This window comes from Ascidia mentula, chromosome 2 (genome assembly GCF_947561715.1).
Source record: "Ascidia mentula chromosome 2, kaAscMent1.1, whole genome shotgun sequence".
NCBI lineage: Eukaryota > Metazoa > Chordata > Ascidiacea > Phlebobranchia > Ascidiidae > Ascidia > Ascidia mentula.
Window position 1 is genome coordinate 3,948,627 of NC_138567.1, and position 14,690 is coordinate 3,963,316.

A 14,690-nucleotide genomic window follows, 5' to 3' on the forward strand; every position below is an offset into this window, starting at 1 on the left:
AAGATGCGCTCAACAGTTCAATTTCGTATTCCAGGAAAAGTACGCAACGGTAGCACTTCTGTTCGAAGTCAGTTTACACAGTGTCAGTGCTGCGCTTTTAACGTCGCGGGCCAAGCGAATCTATCATACCCCTCTGGAGACACGCTATATAAACAGCATTGGTCGGGCGATTCTGTGAATGTTACTATTCGTGCTGAGCCTCAGTGATGTATAACGACCGATTTTTCTTGCGTCGCAGTTTAAGCACCCACCGGGGCGTGATCTGAAATAATAGAGACGAAAAGAAAAAATACGCCCGCTGTTTTAAAAGAGACCGACGCTCTCCAAGAAGACCGACACCTGATTTGCTTGCGAGCGGACATCGACGAAGACGATCACTTTTTCGCGGGGATTTGAGCATCGCAATCTCGGCCGAACGAGTGCAAATGTAGTCAAGCTTCTCTGGAACGTAATTATGTTTGCTTTCTATCCAGCCAAGTCATCAATATGCCCACGCAACAAGCAAACGACTTGCAACACTCGCTTCTGAATCTTGCAACGCCGACAAGTGGACTACGCAAAACGCTGACGTCAATACTGCGTCATCAGAGGACTGAAATCATTGCAGCGATTTACCTCGCGCTCATCTTGTTTGGCTGCTTTACGCCGACTGCGGCGGAACTTTACGAAAGCACAACGACCACGATGGAAAATCATCCGTCGCTCACGCAAAGACTCACACGAAACGCAAGAACGAATTTTATCGTCAACGACAACCGGTGCAAGTCTTGCCAGCTTTACAGACAAATGACGTCACTCGCTGACGTCACGAAGCCTACGTCAAGGGTCGTGAACAGACTTATTCGCGCTCAGGTCAAACACCTGGCTCGTGCCTGTGGCTTAACGTACGAACAATATCGACTTCTTTGTCGAAACGCAGAAACCCATGACATAGTGACGTCACATCAACCAAATGAAGCAAGCGTGACGTCACTAACGGAAAGACTGCTTTCACGCAAAAGGCGATTGGCGAGCGACGGAGACGTTAAAATAAGAAGACTTTCTAGTAAGACCGGATTTTACCTAGAGATCCGGGCAGATGGTTCAGTCCGAGGAGTTTCCACACCATCAATTTACAGTAAGTCGTTTTGTGAGTTTTATTTTTTAACCACTAGCAAAAAGCAACCTTACAAACTAACTAGAAGTTCCGCATCGCCCATCTGATATTTTTCGGTATCCATAGAGACCATGTAGCGTCATCGGAAATAACTTTACGTAAATTTCTATGTGAAAATGCAAAGGTGCATTTGTTACAAAAAAAACTGTTACGGTCAGGTTGTCCTCCAAAATCGCATACTGCTTTTTTGGGGCCGTGTTTTTGTCACATCGAAATGTTGGGTCAGGTTTGTCATTAACGCGAATATCTATCAGGTACTGCAGGGGCGCCACCTGGCGAATAAACAGTGAAAGGTGTGATATGTTTGCAGCCGGACAACTACTGTTCCAAGGAACAGTTCGTCTTGTTATACCAAATGTTTGTTAAATATCCTCAATGATCAAAAGCGATTTCGCACAAACTTCATATGAAAGGCTTTGGGTTACCTTTAACCTGAATACCGAAAGCCTTCAAAAACTGATAGGGAATTAGGGGTCATTTACGGCTGTGGTTTTGCTGACGTTTTGGCAATCAGCTAGATCTTGGGAAGGTCGCCCAGCGGAGCAAAACCCAATTAAACGAAACATTGCGGTTTTAGCGTTTCAGAAGTGGTTCGCGATATTTGTTCTTCGTGCAGGGTATGGGGAAAAAGCACGGCTACCGTATATGGACAAGGAATCGTTTCTACACCGCTACAAAGCAATGCGAAATCGCGTTAGAAGAATGTACAGATATAATTTGGAACACTCATTCAGTCCAGTAATAAAGAAAAAGCAAACCTTGAATAAAATAAACGTCATATTATTATACAGTGCCACAAAAGCACTGTGTCTAGTAGAAACGATCTTTTTCAATCAAACGTGTTTGCAATGCAAATCGCAAGTAAATTTTGAATGATTTTGCCACACACAACACAAGTGCTTTAACCACCGTGTTGCGGCGTAACCTCCCGCCTGAACCGTGACTGTCCGCTTTGTCGCTGACTCAGATAATGATTTTCCTGGGTCGGCAAATACTCGACCCCACCACTTGCGTTCACAAACCCTTAACGACCCACAGGGATTCCACCGTTCTCCGGTTACGCGATAAGCGGTGCAAGCTTAATCGCTCCCACTTCAACCATTTTCAAACACGATATATCGTAAACTTTTCGTGCACATAATACCGTACATTTCCTGTAATCAAGTTTTGTAAAATTCCCAAGTAAAAATGGAATAAAAAAGTGAAGCCCGAACTAAAATCTGTTCAATAAAAAGTTTCTGTTTTCTTATTGTGGTATTCCTTGTTTGATTGCAACTCATGCCAAGCCACCAACCCCGCCACAAAATGCATTTAAGTGCACAGCGCATTTGCGCCCTAATTCAATTTGTGACAGCGCCTGTGGCGCAATCTGTACGAGTCGTTGGTGTCAAAAGTTACCGCATTACAGTGGCGAAGGGGTCAGCAGAATAGTCTTTTCTCGGCCACTGTGATATGTAAATGTTGGTTTAACACATAAAGTCACTTGCATCATGCAAATTGAGACAAAACAACTGTCTCTATGCGACGTCTGAAACCCTCGGCGTTACAGATCTAATTTGATTAAAGACGATAATAAGTGTCTCCGTCGCCCTGATGTGGGGAGAAATACTCTTAAATGTCAGAGCATTGTGGCATTTACCAGAGTGACATTAGGTCCCCCACAACTTGTTTGTTGGCGAAAGTCAATCTTTCCTGAAGGTTCAGTCCCAGGAATTACAAAATTCTGCTGCCACGTGGAATAGTGGGTAAAAAGATAGACTTTATAACATGGGTAAATATTTTCAATAAAAACGCAACCAAAAGCGAAACCTCTTTCTCATAAAGCGGTTTCTAAAGAAAGTCTTTCGTGAGAAGGAATGTAAAAGCTTATCCCAAACCCGCCCAAGTGAATCACTTTCCCAAATCAAAGTGAAAGTTCGCGTGCGGGCGGCTCACGCCTATGCGATGACATACAGATTCACTCCTAGCAGGTGCCACTAGGGAGGGTGAGGGGAAAGCGTTGCGATTCTCCGGTACAATTTCTTTTGATTTAACGATGAGATGACGGGTCGGGTTGTGGCCAGTGGACGTGACTGGGCAGTGTTTCGGGGCTTTTCTGGGACCTGAGAGATAAAGGCTGGTTGGGTCAGCTGTTAATCACGTGCCAAGATGGCATGTTCACTTTAAACGGTTATTTATTACCATGAATGACAGAGGGTTGCATCTATTCTCATATAGTTTGGACACTGGTTGGTGCAAAGGTCAGCAGTTAAAATAATAGGCAAAGTACAAACAGCTTTTGCGCGAAGTGTTTGATTATATTTGTTCAGTCCCTGGAGAATGATAAATCTTTTTACATTCAATGTCAAACCTACAGCAGCGCTTTCCATGTCTGTGGGCTTAATGATTCTATTTTTAGAAGCAAAAATACATTTATCTAGATTCCCGACTGTCTCGCTAGCACAACTGGCACGGAGGCACCACATGTTGTTGGCATAGAATCAGCGCCGAGCCGCCCAAGTAGGGATTCATGTTAAAGGTTATCCCCAAAAAACATGCATTACTCATGATCAAGTTGTCATTGCCCCTATTACACAGACTGAGTTTATTTTAAGGTTCAACGAAGGAGTGACCAGGAAAGTAGTTCCCAACCCTTTCTCACACCCGCTCCCAGATATAATAAACTTTTTCTACTGACAATGAAAACTGCGAGGCATTTTTTCAAGAAAATTTAACGTCAAACTCCGAGAACAATTTTCAACCAAAGCAAAATCCCTTAAAAATCCGTGATGAAAGTTAAGAACGCGACGCATGACGTAACCACGTAGCAAAACAGGTAACAAACCATTAACCATCAAATGACAGCCAACGATTTACTTCGTGTAAACATCAATTACCTGAGTCATTAGATTCCAACAGCCCCAGTAAACAACCTGATCACACGATTTTATATTTGTACAACAGGAGGCGTGCACGGGTTTGGCTGCGAATCAAAGTATCTAAATTATCGCGTTTTTTGGGGAAAGTTACGTCAGTTTGACGGCCCCCCTAAACCCCTTAGCGGATCGTAATTGAGGTCGCACCCTTAAGGAAGGTGTAATTGAAATAGTCGGCTGGGTGGGGTCACGGCAAATTATTGGTTATCTGCGGTAAATTGGGTCCCAGAAGCCCGCGAGCGACGTTTAACTAGACCCCACTGTCTCGTCAACATAAATGCGGCTATTTTAGGGAACATTGAAAAGAATTTCTGTACAACCCGGTATTAAGCTGCGGATGGGAAACTACGGCCTTCCCGCCGAATTCGAATAAAATATAAACAGCGCGTAACCGCGAGAATTTCTTTCTCATTTTACGGTCACATTCATCAACATATAGGGCTGAGGAAGGGAATTGTTTAGTCGAAATAGCCTTTTGTCGTTTGTACACAAAACACAACACTTTCCATAACGTAAATCGCAACCCCCGTCACTAAACATTGCAGCTGTAACATCTTCCAAGCAACAAAGCATACACTTAGGATCATGATCTCTTAGTGCTGTAACAATAGTACTAAGGATAGACGACACAATGATAACATACCGCAGCCATTCAAACCATTGGAAAACAAGACACGCGCGTCCTTTTAACCGAAGCCAAAATCCCGCGAAAAAGATTCGAAATAGCGGTAAGAAGGATATCTGTATCGCTTTGGGCAAGACGGCGACTCTGTGGGTGTTCCTGGATCACTGTGGGAAAATCGATGTTAGTATTGACGATTTGACAAGTCACTGCGGACTGGCCATTGATCTTTTGAGTGATAACTATGCGGGGGCCACGAACGCGTGCCAAAGCTGAGGTTCGCGTGTAACGCAGACCTCTAATGGTTCGGGTTTCGTGCGACGTCAAAGTGGCGAATTTCGAGAGAAGTTGAAATTGTTGATAGAAGCAAATTAAGGCACTGGTGATGGCCACATCGCTAACTGGTGTTTAATAACGCTCTATAACTGGAGGGTGAAGTCACTTCACTGCAATATACCACCGTTTACCAGGGGTTACGCGGCAACATATTTTAGTTAATCGCATTTCTGTGTGATGGCACACGTACCACTGATAAACAATGAGAATAACTAACGATGTAGCTGCAACAAACGTCGGTTACAGTCCTGATTCCCATCCGCACTCTTCTATGTAAAGTGCCCCATCCGCACTCTTCTATGTAAACAAAACGTGACAACGAAGTCGCGAGACCCACCCTTACGAGAATGGCTATAAGCAGGCGTGCTCACGGCACCTAAGTGATCCACGTTTTCCTTGCCGTAATCCTTGTATATTTTCGCACGATCGCTTTGATCCGCATTGGGTCGATATGTCGCTACCAATGCGGCACGCATTTACGAACGCTCTGAACAGACACAACATAAACAGGTTCCATACAAGTTGCTGTAAGTATAAAAGGGAAAAACAATTGTCTTTTTGAGAAACTCTGGTCAATCACTACGCACTGATCACAGACACGTGTTACACATATTAACTTTGTGTATTCAGTAACTGCATAAAACAAGCCGGCGTAGCATTGCATTAAAGAACTTCAAACTACGGCATTTTAAAACGTTTAATTTTTCACTTAGCGGTTTTTACCTGGTTATGCATAGTTAGTATCGATCGTTTTACCCTCAACTACCCCCAAAACGAAGCACGTTTCTTCCAGATGGGTAAACATACGGAGAATAAATTAATGTTGTCAGTTTGGCAAATGCCAAAGTCAAATTCTTCCCTAAATTAAGCATGTTAAAAGAAAGTTTTCCCATCAAAAGGCCTACACGCTTCGGTAGATTAGTTTTCGAACAAACGTTAACAAAGACGACAAAAATATTTTTATTTCTTTGGGAATTTCCACAAAACTAAGTCACAAAACCGCACAAGTTCATTATGTCGTTTGGTAGATCTTTGCGTTGCTTTTTTGGGAAACGTAAAGAGCTAAATTGAACTCATTAAAGGTTTTATGTGGATGAGCATTTTATAGGTCAAGCCAAAAGAGTAACTCGTTTGTTGTCCCGTTGGTCATATCATGTTATAATCATGTTTAAGAAGAGGATTGTTAGGAATTCGAGTCAACTTTGACAAAGAGTGTGTCGTATACTCATACTGTGTTGTTACAGCCTATGCGCCACAAATAATTTTTCATACAAACGAGGCTTACCGTGACGTGTTGCAGCAAGTGCCGGAATTACATCACTTTCCAATCATACAGGACATGATATATGAAGCAAAGCGATTTGTCTTCATAGTTTTGACAATACGTGTCCTTATGTTACTGCGCACAAATCTCAAAATTTGGGTACTCAATCGTCACAGTGACGTAAGACATGACGTATTACCGGCCACTGGAGTGCTTTTCGAGGGTCATTTAAGTGGGTTTTTTACACCTGCCGCTTTTTGACATTCACGAGACGCCTTCGAGTGGAAATAAATTCGCATTTTGACATTTAGAATGGGCGAAGTGTCTTGTAGAGCGTCATATCAAAATATTCTATCTATGACGAGAGCTACGCGCGAAAGGATCAATTCTAGAAAGTGAAACCGCGTAAAAACATCTATGTCTATAGTGTTTATGACGATCAGGACAATTTTAACAAGTTCCAATGAACTTGTGCGTAGCCCAAAAGTGTTGACAGAACGTAAATATAGTACATGTCCTTATATGGGTTTCGGCGAATACCGACTGGTTTTCTAGAGCCACTAAATTCACATGCGGTGAAGAAAGTACCATCCCTGCTTTTACACGCCGACCAGAAACATCGCAACAAAAGGGCGTTCTATGTTTGGCATTTTGCACTATACCTTAAGTGGCTGGGATCTCCTTTTGCCCCCAACGCCGCCTCAACCCAAAGGCAGACAAAAGAGAAAATCGCCACCAAGCACTGGGGGCAAAATAATACGACGGAGGGGTAGCGGACGAAACAGATCGGTCTTGTAACGCATCGAATTAACATTCCTTCAGCGGGCCTTGCACGAAACGCGCGCGATGCTACCGTATTGCAATAGTACAACAGCGCTTCGGAGTTTGAGAAAAATCCGCTTCGATCCCTTTTGCCAGTATTCAAAGCGCGTTTTAAACCGGGAGAAAGTCTGGGTTTCCTCCCACCTCAAACGGTTGTTGCACCAGGATTTTCGTTCGGATTTGCCTCCTTGCGGCCAAGTCGAAGTGCAATAACACGTTTGAGGTTCATTGGCGGGCAGTGATGATTGTTTTTTTAGCATTTGAACATGGTTTCAAAGTATTTCTTTTATAAACAAATACAAAAATGTTTTGCGTTATTTTTTCATGTTATTCCCATATTTTGCTTATGGCTGGGAGAGTTCCAAGTTAATAAAGTTAATGAAAGTAAACAACTCGTACTCGCGCGTCTGAAGTTATTAGCGGAATATTATCAAAAAATCACAAAAAAAAATTCAACCAGTTGCAAAACACCTCGTCTTTCACGTAGATTTGGCAAAAGTGGTGATTCGCTTTGGGCCGGAATCGGCGCATACAAAGTGACCAAATATGGCAACGGTCCGGAGCGCTTCAAACAGATGCCAGCTAATCTATTAATGCACAGTTTAAGCCGCGTGCACACGGGAGCACAAGGGGCGGTGCGTTCGACCCGAACCGGACCGTCCAACTGCGGACTGCGGCACAAAAGAACTCAAGTAACACCAAAACACGGCGTTCATTGCGTTCCAAGTTGCCCTTGCACACATTAGGGTATCGTTCAACGGCCAAAAGTAAAATAAACTTTAATGCAACAAAGACGATTAATCAGATAAAGATGCCTTTAATCACAAAGGCGGGTCAAAATCTGTATGTTTCGGGTGAAATCGAAGTTTGGATTAGACTTTAATTCGCCACCAATCACAAACAGTTGGCATCAATCACACCGACTAGCGATTGTGACCTCACAATGCCACGGGTTGTCGTCAAAACAGCGTTTAAATCGAGGCGACAGAGGGCGTTCGTAACGCGAGCGCACTCGTTTTGTGTGAAACAATCGAGCTTAAGACAACACAACAACCTGGAGGCGGAGAATTACAAGTCGGGGTGTCGTTTTCAGTGGGCGACTGACCAAACGTTTGTTTGTGAGACGTTGGGTAGAAGGGGTGGGGGGTAAACAGGACTACGGGTTCGTGCGGCCGACCAGCGGGCCGAGTGTAATCCACGGCGCGAGGAAGAAAACGCCAGGCCTGGTTTCCGGCGGCACCCTGGGAAAGTTTTTTGTTTGTTTAACTCATTAACGCTGTGCTGTGCGCGCCCTGTCGGGACGATCCGAATTGTCAGGGCACATTATCGCGTCATAAAGGCATCAAACGCGACCGCTGGTGATAGGGGCTGTCCCTATCTGTTGTCCATCCATTTCGCGACGAAACACACCTTCTTCAACATAACGGCCTCCCCGGTGTCTCTATTGTATTTGGCCTCGATTCGAAATAGCTGGGCGACGACCGTCTTTTCCAGGCGCCTAATTCATTTATAAATAGGCACAGGGATTAGTTTTAATGTGAGGCAAACCCAGAACACCTGGGACTCCAACAATATTGGGAAATAATGAAGCGCGCAGTAAACGAAATGCTTTAATAATGCCAAAATCCGAACAGTATTACAAGTTAGGCATCAATGTCAAACACGGAAACTAAAAGACTGCTGTTTCCCAAGGCAACTTACACATAACTAATGCATACTCGCCCATGCAAACCAACTTAGGAGAAAATGACAAAATAATCAACGTCCCTCCCTTTCGAATCAACAGCACGTCTATGGGCATCAGAGGCATTTCAATAAGGACTCATCCCGAGCATTACGTGCGATAAACGTTCGGCCCCATCCGCCCGCTTGGCAACGGCGAATTAATTACTGCTGACGTCACGTTGGGATTTGGCGCACTTATGGCATGCCGCATGATGGCGCATCGCCAGACGCTCTGTGGTGTTAAGAAATTTAATTGAATTTATAAGTGACTCCATGCGTCATAACAGGGTTGGGTTTTATTCGTTTGCGTTTGGGTTCAACATAAATTCGAATGCAAACAAAACTGGAAGTTTAATTTATGTACGTTGTGTTAGGGAAACTAGCTAACAAATATTGCAAGCCAATTTATACCAATTCATCATAAACGGCGTTTTTAAACAAATATATTTTTCTCCAATAAATTTTGCCACGTACAGCAAAACAAACAGAACCTAGATCAACAAATTCTACAGCCCTTAAAGTTGCATTTCAAACTCAAAACAACATTCCCTCAGCCAATACACATCCGCAAAATGTTTGATTCTTCTGTTTGCTTGGCAACGCAGCGCCCTACCGACCCGTATACGCATGTCAAATATCTGTTGTCGTTGCACCTGACGCAAAACCCGTTATCTCAACGTTGACAAACTCGCACTTGCGCACCTGTGACCCAATTCTGTCGCGTTCGTTTGGCGGCGGTGCCCCACATTAAAACCAATGAGGGTTGGACATACTTTTGACAACAGAATTAACGATTGCGACATAAAAGTGGACCACGTGATGACTTGTTGACCGCTTTGCTTTTAATGGCGAGTAAGTTTTGCGGGAAGTTTCTCAGTGCAAACATAAATTACCCCCCTTACCCTCCAAACCTCATGCATCCAAACAACGCGCACGGAGGCTTTGGCGTGCTTGGCCGGGGTGCGGCCGCCCTCAGGCTGAAATAGAGCGCAACAGAGGCGGAAAGAAAATAAAAAAGATCGACAAAATATTGCATGCAAGCACACTACGTCCGACTCGCTGCAACTGATCTTATCAAGCCCGCCGGACCCAAGCACTTTCACCCTTACTCCCGGGGGCCTTTGCACGCAACGACAAGTTTAGAAACACTGGGACGCGGGAAGAAACAGTCGCTTTAATCCGGGGCTGCTCAGGCTTTGCAAGAGACTCGCACGCAGTGTCAGGAATGTCAAACTTTCTGTGCGGATTTTGCCCATTTTCCGTAGAATTTCGTTTTTCATTTGCGGTTCGTAATTGTTTTTATTGCGTTTTTAATAATGTTACCTAAGTTCTTAACAGCACGACCGTTTGATATTTCAAGACATTCACAGATTCATTTCTTGACGTAACTTTGCAAGGAAATTAAATTATTCGTTCCATATTTGTTGCATAAAAGAAGTTTTTTTTTTGTTGCAGCCACCGTCGAAATAAAAGCGGTTCACGAAGGTGGAGTTGTACGAATATTTGGAACAGCCGCAGAAAAATACCTCGCCATGACCGACGCCGGCCACCTATACGGCTCGGTAAGTGAAGTTTTACGAAGAAAAAATATATCTTAACAGACTTTGGAGATTGATTATCATTATTTTTAAACGCAAAAGTAGTAAGTCGTGACATAATTAACGAACAAATCCCAACAAGTTTTTCATAATTTGCCCCAAAGCGTTTCATAAAGTATTACGTCAGAGCAAGAAAAAAGACAGAAACACTAAACAAATTCTTCTAACATTGCCTGACACACTTTTAACCACTACAATTTAACTGGCCCAGTTAAAAAGCTTAGCGGAAAACAACAAATATAGACGGGAGTTTTGAGCTCCTTTTCGCGCTTTAATTGGATTAGACTTGTGGCTTTTGTTAAACCTTCCAAGGTATTTTGGGGCAATAAGAAGTTCAATGTGACTGTTCGTATTGGGTGAATATTCGCGCTTAGCTAAAAATAAAAAAGCCTAACTTGACGCATTTGTTAACTTATAGTACTGTGCACGAAATGCCACTCGACTGATATACATTGAAACCAAAATACACGGTTGCCTAAAACAAATTGAAAAGCCAAACAAGCAATTATTCATAACAGTCCATCAGCAAAACCTAAAACTGGATATTTAATTGAGCTGTTAACTTCTTGCGGCAACGACATCATTACACACAATTAAATTTCCGAAATCGAAGATAGTAATGAGAAACGTGTGTGGCATCAAAACGTCAAAGGTTTGTTTTGAACGCCTTCCTGGGTCAACCACCGAAATCGTTCCTTTCGTGCAAACAAATCGCAAAACGAATCCGCTTTGATCGGTGGCGGCCATTTTCTGCTGTCGGCCGCGCCTCGCTATTTCACGCATTCTGGAAATGAGAAATGCTAATTGTTTTCAAGTCGGTGGAGGCCGGAAAAAACGTGAGGCGGCGATTTTTTCACGTATTCGTCGCCTGTGACGCGGATGACTCGGCAATACGTGTGGCCCCAAATCTGCCGTGGAAACACGCCAGTGACACGTTGGCTTAGCATTGCGCAAATTTTGTTTCCCCTGTTAATCGGTTCAGGCCCGCGTCTCGCTATTTGAACTCCAAGCGCCAGCGAAGCTGCAACTTAACTGCCCCATCTAGCGGCAACAAAATTTGATTGCGAGACTGACGTATCCAGGGCTCTTACTCCTGGGTAATTGTGTATGTGCCAAAAATATTCCTGTTGAATTCGAAAGTCAATCACCAAACATTGATATCTTTTTGAGTTATAAACAGCATTTTGTCTACTTCCGCAGAGTGAATATAACCCCAGGTTATGCGACTTCGTGGAAGTGGTGCAACCAAACTTCTATAACACCTACCACTCTCGTGCGCAACCTAGCGGATGGCGGCGGCGGAGGCGAAACAAGAAGTGGTATGTGGCGCTGAACAAATCCGGAAAACCCCGAAAGGCAAGCAGCGCGCGCGTCGACCTGCCGTCATCGTGGTTTCTTCCCACCGAACTGTGAGAGGTCACGTGAACCTCGCCCTCTCACCCCCACAACCTCGCCTACAAACCACTACTGCGAAGCCCGACCACGCCGCGAGGAGAAACACACACACAAGAATAAGCCCATAAAAGAACAACGCAAGAAATATGACTGACACGTCACCGTGAGTGTCACTGACAAACTATGACGCAACCTGCTGCGCAGTCAAGGGAAACCGGGATGCATGACAAATTAACTCTATATAACCACGTACCATGAAACACCCTTGTGTTGTAAAACAACTTGGCATTTCGGTCACACAACAAATTAAGATATTTCACCGTTCTCGACTTTCTTCGTTGTGGTATGAAATGTTTGTCTGTTCATACGTCGTAAACTGGTACCTATACGAACGCCTACAAGCATTAATAAATGTCTTTCGTCAAATTGCACCTATCTTCAAAGTTTTTAAGTGTTTTTGTCGTCTTTTCATATATTCCTTTTCATATAAGTTTTCGTCGTCCTTCATATGACCTTCACTCAAACATTCGCAAACCTTCCTCTTCTTCAATCACTATTCTCACAGCGTCCGTTTTACCGTCCAACTCCCTTCGTCATGCCTCCAGTCCCAGCGCAGGGAGGTGAAACTTCTGTAGCGTATTGCCCCATTATTACGTCACAAACGGGTTCGACGCACGGGCCATCGGGTCGGGAAGTTACGCACTCACACACTTTATAACAGCACACAACATTATGTGCCATACACATTGCGTATTCCGCATATTACAGTAGAAGTAAACAAAGAAACAAAACACCTGTACGCAGTCACACCATCATCATATAAAAACCCCGATGATATCTGTTTTGGATTGATAAACAACTAATGAACGCAATACGAAACGACTGGGCATCCAACCCGATCGCTGACACAAAACGAAACAATGCCCGTTGTGACGTGATAATGAACTCCATTTCACGTCCAACTCACCTTCAAGCGACAATCTACCTTACTGGTATTTAATGCAACAATCAGTATTGTGTTTGTAACATTGTTGGTGCTATGTTATGATGGAACGCAGAACCAATAATAAACATAAAAAATGTCGTTCCTTTTGGAGATTTTTTCAGAAATGATTTAGTTGCAGAAATGTCAACAGAATAGTCGGCACTCTGATCTTTACCATGCACAAAGCGGCAATTAACACTAGAATAGTGATGCAGTTCACATAAGCCTGCATAAAACACCACACGAATCTGGTATATGTAAGATGGTGATTTCTTTCCTGGGTTCAGGCTTTAACAATAAAAATTGGACTACATCTCAGTACGTTTATGAAAAAGATCAATCGTTAGCATAGCACACCGGAAAAGATAACAACACAAAAAAATCTTACCTTCCATTCCCCCGTCCAAGCAAAATTGCAATTCACATAAATTTTACCAGTTAGTTTCTCAGTAGGAGTGCATGCTAAACTGATTCAAAATATAAAATAGTGTTTTCAAAATATTCTAATATAACAAATGTCATAGTGACGTGTAAATACGTCATAATGTATTTCTATATTAACAGTCTCACGGCACAAACAATGAATATTTAAAACTTAATCTGGCATAGAGGCCCATACGGTCTTTCGTAGAAGCAGGAAAAGGTTATTTATTCTAAAAAAAATCCTGTTTCACCATGAAACTTATTTCAAACATACATTCGACTGCAAATAGTAATTTTCTTTCGGAGCGTAAGTAGCATTTGCGTCAATGGGTCTGACGTCGCAATGTTCCAAGTAAAGATTGGCTAAAAATGCATTGATGTAGAATAGATGGAAGTTCTTCAATAAAATGCGTGTAGCGCAGCGGTAAATTCTTTTGAGGGACAAATTTTACGTTTAAGCAAAGCAAAAAGTATCGAGAGTATTGGTACCAAGCAACAAAAAAACGAAAATTAATGTTTAGGGGGAAATCGACTTCGGTTAACTGCCAGACGCGCTGTATTTACCGCTGCGGTACAATAAAGCATTTTATCAAAGAACTCCTGTTACATTTTCAGCCAATCTTTACCTGCAGCAATGTGACGTCACACCCATTGATGTAAGAAGCATAAATAGTAGAAACAATCGTCATAAAATAGATTACCTACCTATTTGTTAAATTCACTTTCATATTTGTAAACTGAGCTGGCATAAATCGTACTCAAAATGTTATGTGCGTACAGTAAAAATAACAAGAAAGTAACAGGGTTGTGTTGCAGCAGCAAACACAGTTCTATGCTTAATGGTTTTGTGAGAAAAAGGCACAACATCGGCAAGCAAGCGAGAAGACACTTTTTTTGCCACCACGCTCGTAAAAGATGTGTTTTTTTTTATGAAACTTGCATGCCGCAGGTACTGCAAAACTGTGCACAGGCGCACGACGTCAGTTTGCCTCGAGGGAAGTGGGGGCCGAAATGTTTCCCTGGGGGGGCAGTAAAAACATTTGTCTTGCAAATGAATTTAATCTACAACATAACATCTTTAACAATACCCAGTACCATTAACTGTTTGGACCAAAACGTCTCAAACTGCCCAATTTCGCCCATGCAACTGCTCGTGAAGCTGTTCCCATTCAGCCGTAAAATTATTAACCCATGCATCATTGGTCGCATTATGAAGTACTCTGTTAAGGTCGGGTCCACATTCACACTTTGCGCCGGCGGATTCTTCGTTTGTTTTAATGTCCCGAGCGTACGCCCGCACGCCGGCGTATAATGAAACAAACAAAGAATCCGCCGGCGCAAAGTGTGAAAAATTTCCTGCCGCCGAAACTTGCAATAGAAATAGTGATATGCGGTCTTGTCCCTAGGGGTTTTGGACTGTTAGCTGATGAAGAGACCAAAATTTAACGT

At 43.1% G+C, this 14,690-nt stretch overlaps 1 protein-coding gene across 1 annotated transcript; it reads left to right on the plus strand.

Moving 5' to 3' along the window:
* Positions 1 to 243: 243 nt before the first annotated feature.
* Positions 244 to 12,913, plus strand: LOC145888348 (uncharacterized). The gene is made up of 3 exons (XM_082979078.1): positions 244 to 1,117; positions 10,296 to 10,402; positions 11,639 to 12,913. The coding sequence occupies exons 1-3, from the start codon at positions 487 to 489 to the stop codon at positions 11,849 to 11,851; spliced, it is 951 nt and encodes a 316-aa protein (XP_082835204.1). The 5' UTR covers positions 244 to 486; the 3' UTR covers positions 11,852 to 12,913.
* The last annotated feature ends 1,777 nt before the right edge of the window (positions 12,914 to 14,690 follow it).

What these genes read in the sequence shown, in the direction of transcription:
- LOC145888348 (XM_082979078.1), top strand. Translation starts at nt 487, where the DNA reads ATGCCCACGCAACAAGCAAACGACTTGCAACACTCGCTTCTGAATCTT. An exon ending in TTCCACACCATCAATTTACA is followed by an intron (nt 1,118 to 10,295) that starts GTAAGTCGTTTT and finishes TTTTTGTTGCAG; the next exon opens with CCACCGTCGAAATAAAAGCG. An exon ending in CCGGCCACCTATACGGCTCG is followed by an intron (nt 10,403 to 11,638) that starts GTAAGTGAAGTT and finishes CTACTTCCGCAG; the next exon opens with AGTGAATATAACCCCAGGTT.